Genomic DNA, 8,274 nt, shown 5'->3' on the forward strand with positions numbered 1-8,274 from the left:
AAGAATACATCCATTTTCTAAAAGAATATGAGGTTATCTTCGCATGGTCGTATGACGATATGACCAGTTTGAGCACATCTATAGTAGCTCACAAGTTGCCTGCCAACCCCATGTGTCCGCTAGTCAAGCAGAAACTCAGAAAATTCAAGCCAGACATGAGTTTGAAAATCAAGGAGGAGGTTACCAAGCAGATCAAAGCCAAAGTTCTTAGGGTGGTTGAATATCCAACCTGGTTAGCTAACACTGTGCCCGTTCCAAAGAAGGACGGAAAGGTCAAAATATGTGTTGACAATCAGGATTTAAACAAAGCAAGTCCCAAGGACGACTTCCCACTACCAAATATACACATCTTGATTGATAACTGCACCAAGCATGAACTCCAATCCTTGGTAGATTGCTTCACGGGTTATCACTAGATTTGGATGGATGAAGAAGATGCAGAGAAGACAACTTTCATTACACCATGGGGGGTATATTGTTACAAGATGATGCCATTCAGTTTGAAGAACGCTGGGGCCACTTACATGAGAGCCATGACAACCATCTTCCATGATATGATACATAAATAAATAGAGGTGTATGTGGACGATGTCATTATCAAATCCAAAAGGGCCGCAGATCACATAGAAGACTTGAGGAAGTTCTTCGACAGGCTCATGAGGTACAATTTGAAGTTGAACCCTGCAAAGTATGCATTCGGGGTTCCCGCAGGAAAGTTACTGGGATTCATTGTCAGTCGTTGATGGATCGAGCTATCCGACTAAAGTCAAAGCTATTCAGGAGTTACCACCACCTAAAAGCAAAAAGAACGTGATGAGCTTCCTAGGACGGCTCAACTACATCAGTCGATTCATAGCACAGTCCACAGTAATATGTGAACCCATCTTCAAGATTCCGAGGAAGGATGCCGAGACAAGTTGGACTGAGGATTTTCAGAAAGCTTTTGACAAGATCAAGGAATACCCGTCCACACCGCCAGTTCTGGTCCCGCCAGAACCAGGATGGCCTTTGCTACTTTATCTATCCATGTTAGATGGAGCCTTCAGATGTGTTTTAGGAAAACATGATGAGACAGGAAGAAAGGAGCAAGCCATATATTACCTGAGTAAGAAATTCACACCTTATGAAGTACGGTATTCTCTGCTTGAACGCACTTGCTGTGCTTTGACCTGGACATCCCAGAAATTGAGGCATTATTTCTGTGCCTACACTACATACCTCATATCTAGGATGGATCCCCTGAAATACATATTTTAGAAGCCCATGCCTACTGAGAAGTTGGCTAAATGGCAGATACTACTGAGTGAGTTCGACATCGTCTATGTAACTCAAAAGGCAGTCAAGGGACAAGCATTGGCAGATCACCTCACTGAAAATCCAGTGGGAGGAGAATACGAATCCTTTAAAACGTATTTTTCTGATGAAGAAGTATCATTCATAGGAGAAGACATTACTGAAGCATATGACGGTTGGAGGATGTTCTTTGATGGATCCGCAAATTTCAAAGGAGTAGGCATTAGAGCAGTTTTGATGTCAGAAACGGGTCATCATTATCCCGTATCTGCTAAACCAAGATTTTCCCTGCACCAACAACATGGCAGAGTACGAAGCCTGTATATTAGGGCTCAACATCGCAATCGGCATGAACATTCAGGAGTTGTTGGTGATCGGTAATTCAGATTTGCTTGTGCACCAAGTACAAGGAGAGTGGGCCACCAAGAATTCCAAGATATTGCCATATTTGCACCATGCGCAGGAATTGAGAAAGAGGTTCACAAAGATAGAATTCTGACATGTGCCCAGAATTTAGAATGAGTTTGCCGACGCATTAGCCACTTTGTCATCCATGGTACAACATCCAGATAAGAACTATATTGATCCCATCCAGGTGAGGATCCATAATCAGCCAGCATATTGTGCTCATATAGAGGAAGAAGTAGATGGAATGCCTTGGTTCGATGACATCAAAGAGTACTTATCAAAAAGAGAATACCCGGAGCATGCAAATCATACTCAGAAATGCACGCTCCGAAGATTGTCAAATCACTTCTTCCACAGTGGAGGGAACTTGTACAGAAGAACTCCTGATTTGGGTTTACTAAGGTATGTCAACGTAAAGGAAGCTGCTAAGCTACTTGAGGATGTGCATGCTGGGACATGTGGTCCGCACATGAATGGTTTTATTCTGGCTAAGATGATACTCAGGGCAGGTTACTTTTGGATGACCATGGAGACGGGTTGTATTCAGTATGTCTGCAAATGTTTTCAATCTCAAGTGCATGCCGACATGATAAAAATGCCGCCAAATGAGCTCAATACAACGAGCTCACCTTGACCATTCGCCGCCTGAGGAATGGATGTTATCGGTTCGATTGAGCCCACTGCTTCGAACGGACACCAGTTTATTCTGATAGCCATTGATTACTTCACAAAATGGGTAGAGGTTACATCTTACAAAGCTGTAACCAAGAAAGTCATCTCAGATTTTGTCAAGGATCGTATTGTCTACCGATTTGAAGTTCCTGAGTCCATTATTACTGACAATGCCCCCAACCTCAATAGTGATCTGATGAAAGCTATATGTGAAACTTTCAAAATCAATCACAAGAATTTCACCGCCTACAGACCTTAGATGAATGGAGTCGTAGAAGCCGCCAACAAAAACATTAAGAAGATACTTAAAGAAAATGGTGGAAATCACAAGCAGTGGCATGAGAACTTACCCTTTGCTCTGTTAGGGTACCGCACCACAGTTTGCACGCAACAGGGTCAACCCCCTACATGCTAGTTTATGGTACCAAGGTTGTCATCCCAACCGAGGTCGAGATTCCTTCCTTAAGAGTCATATAGGAAGCTGAACTCAGCGATGCAGAATAGATAAGGAGCCGCTATAAACAATTGGCCCTTATTGATGGAAAGAGAATGAACGCAGTATGTCACAACCAACTTTACCAGAACAGAATGTCTAGAGCTTTCAACAAAAGAGTCAGACCAAGACAGTTCGCACTAGGGCAGCTGGTATTGAAGAAAACCTTCCCACATCAAGACGAAGCCAAAGGGAAATTCTCTCCCAACTGGCAAGGTCCGTACATGGTTCACAGGGCCCTGACAGGAGGAGCACTCATACTTACAGAGATGGATGGAGAAATCTGGTCAAAACCAATCAATTCAAACGCAGTCAAGAGATACTATGCCTAGATTATTTCATATTTCCTTTCCGATGTAATTGAACTACGCTTGACCTGATTTCCGTTTAAGAGGGGATACGTAGGCAGACTTATGGGTTCGGTCATATCATAATAAAATTTTCATTTCCCCCAAAATCAGAAACTAGGGCAGAATTTTGAGGGGGGTCCTCAAAATTTCGGAGCAAGTCTAGCCAGTGTTATCGCATGCCAGGAAGTCAATAATCAGTCAAGAACTGGGGCAGAATTTTGAGAAGGATTCTCAAAATTCCGAAGAAGATTCAGCAGGATCCGCCATCCGCAAACAGTTAAAAATCATCTACCAAACTAGGGCAGAATTTTGAGGAGGACCCTCAAAATTCCAACATCAGAGAGCTGCAACGCCTTTGAAATGTGTCACAGTCTCTAGTTCATCAAAAATTACTTGATATATCAATATGCTACCAAAACAATTCTATTTTTATCAGTGATTGCATAATTTTTGAAAATTCTATTTCCATAATAGTCAGGTATTACCTAGGGGAACTCGAAGGGGGGCTTCTAGAGCGGACCAGAGCAAGGCCGGCAGACGAAGCAAGAACCAACCTCCCCTCATAAAACTTACGATTTTTCTTTGAACTCAGGCACATTAGATGTAACGGTAGCATTCGTACACAAAGCAAATTCACCATCCATCCGGCCGTCAGACACTAAATATATCTTCAGCTAAGACATACCCTACCCTTATCTGCTATTTTCTCTTTGCATGAGTCTAATCTCTGACTCCACATTTGCATGAGTCTAATTCTTGACTCCATATTTGCATGAGTCTAATCCCTGACTCCATATTTGCATAAGGCTAGCCCTGGCCTCCCATTTGCATGAGTCTAATCTTTGACTCCACATTTGCATGAGTCTAATCTCTGGCTCCACGCTTGCATGAGTCTAATCCCTAACTCCATATTTGCATAAGGCTAAGCACTGCCTTCTCTTTGCATGAGGTTAAGCTCTACCTCCATATTTGCATAAGGCTAAGCATTGCCTTCCATTTGCATGGGACTAAGCCCTGTCCCAAATCTTGCATAAGGTTAAGCTCTACCTCCATTTTTGCATAAGGCTAAGCACTGTCTTCTTTCTGTATGAGACTAAGCCCTGTCTCTAATCTTGCATGAGTCTAATCCCTGACTCCATAACTGCATAAGGCTAAGCATTGCCTTCTATTTGCATGGGACTAAGCCCTGTCTCAACTCTTGCATGAGGTTAAGCTTTACCTCCATATTTGCATAGGGCTAAGCACTGCCTTCCCTTTTGCATGCGTCTAATATTTGACTCCACGTTTGCATGATTCTAATCCCTGACTCCATATTTGCATGAGTCTAATCCCGGACTCCATATTTGCATAAGGCTAACCCCTGCCTCCCTTTTGCATGAGTCTAATATCTGACTCCATATTTGCATGAGGCTAATCCTTGCCTCCATATTTGCATGAGTCTAGTCCTTGACTCAATATTTGCAAAATGTTAATCCTTTCCTTCCCATTTGCATAAGGTTAATCCTTGCCTCCCCACTTGCACGGGACTAAGCATTGTCCTTCTTTGCACAGATATTGCTCTATTTCTACTACTATCTACTTGCTTTTCAATTGGGCTAAGCTCTGCCCTCCATTTCACAAGATTAAGCCTTGTCTTGTTACATCATATTATTGCATATCATAGGCTGACACATCGCCAATATGTCCAAAGGCATCATAGTCTAAAGGCACCATCCTCATAGCCGGAAGACACCATGCCATGGCCTGAGGATCTCTCAAATTTGCATATCATTATTCAAAGGCATCATGGTTCGGAGGCACCATTTTCATGGACCGAGAACATCATTTCATGGCCTGCAAATCCCTCACTAAACAATCCATAGCCCAGGATGTCGTGGTCCAAGGACATCATCTTTAACTGTCCGAAGACAACCTTCATGGTCCAAAGGGAATTCGTATCATGTTTAAATTTTCGCAAATACGTCTATAGTATCTTTTATATGTAGGTAACCAATAAGTAACTGCTATCCTAGCAGGAGCGATCTTGCTCCAGTTCCCTTAAATCATCCCGAGCCTTAGCCGCTCACCATAGCCGCTTCCGCATCTCGTGTCCGTTCTTGCAATAATTTCATCGGCCTACTCCGCGGGTGAATCCAGAACTACACATGGCATGATTCCTGTAAAACCAGGGATATGTAGGCAACTTGAAAATCGGAGTTCGGCCTCTGTCTTTCAAAATATCTCATCTGATCAAAATTGACCATCATTTCTTTACCCGAAAACTCTTCCATCCTTCCCGGGTAAAGAGGGGCAGCGGTTGATACCCAATTTTTTCCTATATATTTTTAAATATGCATAAATGCCTTCAAATAACATATATATGCATATATAAGCATGCACAAGGTTTTTATAATTTTTCCCATAATATTAAGGATTTAAATTGATTTATTTTCTTCTCTTTTATTCATAAAATCCTCAATAATTATTTTCCAAATTATTGTTATGATAATTTATTCATTTAATCTCTATACTTATGCTATAATATGGTTAATGTATTTTTCATGCATTTTTTATAATTGCATTTGGTATTTTTAAGCTAAATTGCATATACTTGCAATATTAGCCCTTTTAATGAATACTTGCATTTTATATGCGTACAATTGGTCCCTATATTTTTAAAATGATAATTACATATTTTTAATCATTTTGGAACATTAAATTATTTTCCAGAAATTGTTTATTATTTTGTATAAATTAAATAGGGAAAATTGAATATTTAAATTATAGCCAAATTTGGCTTTCAATTGTAGCCCAAATTGAACCCACTCCCCAGCCCAATTTCACACCCAATTAACTCGACCCAGACCCTATAAACACCTACCCAAACCCGTAACCCATCTACCCGGTCAAATTTTGACCGTTGATCTCCCAGATCAACGGTACACACGAGCCCTTTCCTTTTTTAATTCAAAATACCACCTAACCCTATCTCATTTCCAAACCCCCGCTGCCTTCAGATGCTCTCGTCTCCTCTATTCTCTCAACTAACCCTAGTCCCTCTTCAACTACCGCCTCCCTCTCCGGTCTTCTCCGGCGATCACCTTTCAACCCCAAGCCTCCAATGTTCCTCCATCGCCTTGCTCATCCTCTCTGAGGCCTTCAAGGACCCTGGGCCACGCCAACTTGTATCTAGGGTTTCTGTTTTGGCTATTCATGGCTTCTCCGGTGTGATTTTGAGCAAAATCATGCTACATTTGTTACGATCTTTGAAGTTTATAGTAGGTTCTTCCATTTCTATTTGGGCTTCCTTTGAAACCCTAACTTTCATTTGTATCTCTCAGATCTGTGCTATTTTTAATGATTTAAGTCTGTTTCTTTCTATGTTTTACACTATTCTCAAACTTCTTTTGCAAAAATCATAAACTTTAAGCTGTTTTACTTTCCTTTAAAATTAGCATTTTTTCGGAACTTCTTCTACACTTTGTTTAAACTGATTCTTTATGTTTGAAACTTCTATCCTTGCATATCTTGGTTCTATGTGTTAGCATGACTACTCGATTCTTGTTAAGTTTCTGTGATTACCGTGCTTCGAATAGGTTTTACTGAGTCCTTAGCCTACTTATATCACCTCTATGTGATTGTATTCATCTTGATTGTTCAAGACTTGTCTCTTTTTGTCGATATTGCTGACCTTGCCTGTTTGCTACATCTGTTTGTTCTTCTCTATTTATATGTTGAAGTATAAAATCGTAACTCCCTCTTGATTGATTCTGATTTCCTTATTTGATGGTTTGATTGAAAGATTTTCTTTTACAACCTTAAAGTTCTACCTCATCTGTTTAAATTGACTGATCCCCTACCTTATTTACTGTGTTACTTTATTCTTATTGAATCATTTCCTTAATTGGAGTTTTCTGAACTTAGTCCTAATTGACTACCCTATGCTTACTGAACTTTGATTCTTTCTTTATCAGTCATATACTAATTTTCTTACCGTATATGCTACTGGTTCTTGCCGTTTGAATTAATTCCCTTAACTTAGGGGAGTACTTATCTTGATTTTCTGACTAACTGATTCAGAGTTCCTCAATTACTATGTTACTATAATTCTTACCTTATTTACTACCTATTTTCAAACTATAAATACTCTAGTCTTTCATTAGCACAAGACACGAACTCTTGGGTTCAAAAACTATCTCTCATACTTAGAAAATCTCTGCTTTTTCTGTTGTGCTACTTGCTACTACTCTAAGTTAGCCTGCTGTAAGCCAAGGCTAACCATTTCTGTTCTCTTGTTCTTTCATTCTGCTTACTATCCTCTGCACTGGTATGTCCTAGTTTCAATTCAAAGTTTCAACAACAACATGATTCTCTTATTATTTCAGTTCCTTTTGTTTCTGGTTTGCTTCTATTTGTAGTTTTGTTGTGAAACTTGTAGTTAAGAGTTACATTATCAGCCTGTTATCATGTCTTCCCCTCTTCTTGAGATCAGTATGTTTCCCCTTCTTTTTGTTTCTGCATGTCTCCACTAGTTATCTCCTACTTGTTATATGTTTGCCACCATGGATCTCCCAAATCCCTATCCCTTTGCATGTAAGTATGTTCTTTACTGTGCCTAGTTAACTACTTCTAGGCATGACTACTAACTCCCAAGTCTTTGCTTAACTATGTGTATCCTATGTATTCCCAAGCCCTTTACCCATGTTTATGACTACCTAAACGTGCCTTGATGCTATGATTCCTGGCTATGTATGAACCTATCCTAAGGTGTTTGGACTTTGTTAACTACTCCAATCTCTTTTTTTTTTCAAACAATCTCTGCTACTTCACTGAATTATTTTCAAAAAAGACTTTTGTCAAATACAGTTTCTTACTAAAGTTTTTCAACTTGTGTCCATCACTTTTCATTCTACTCTTAGTCAATAAGTTCTGTCCCCTCTAGTATGTGTATTGCCTTGGGATCCTTTTGAGAACCCTCTGAACTCTGGCATACTGAGGCTGGCCTTTCCACACTGCACTTGTTCAATTCTTGGTTACTAAGTCTAGGTGTAAGCACTGCCCGGGATCCTTGAGATCCTT

At 40.2% G+C, this 8,274-nt stretch overlaps 1 protein-coding gene across 1 annotated transcript; it reads left to right on the top strand.

Annotated features, from left to right (window-relative positions):
• The first annotated feature begins 1,846 nt into the window (after positions 1 to 1,846).
• LOC138881030 (uncharacterized) lies at positions 1,847 to 2,335 on the top strand. Its single transcript, XM_070161230.1, has one exon. It carries the CDS (start codon positions 1,847 to 1,849, stop codon positions 2,333 to 2,335), a length of 489 nt encoding a protein of 162 aa, XP_070017331.1.
• Positions 2,336 to 8,274: the final 5,939 nt, after the last annotated feature.

Source organism: Nicotiana sylvestris, chromosome 11 (genome assembly GCF_000393655.2).
Source record: "Nicotiana sylvestris chromosome 11, ASM39365v2, whole genome shotgun sequence".
Classification (NCBI taxonomy): Eukaryota; Viridiplantae; Streptophyta; class Magnoliopsida; order Solanales; family Solanaceae; genus Nicotiana; species Nicotiana sylvestris.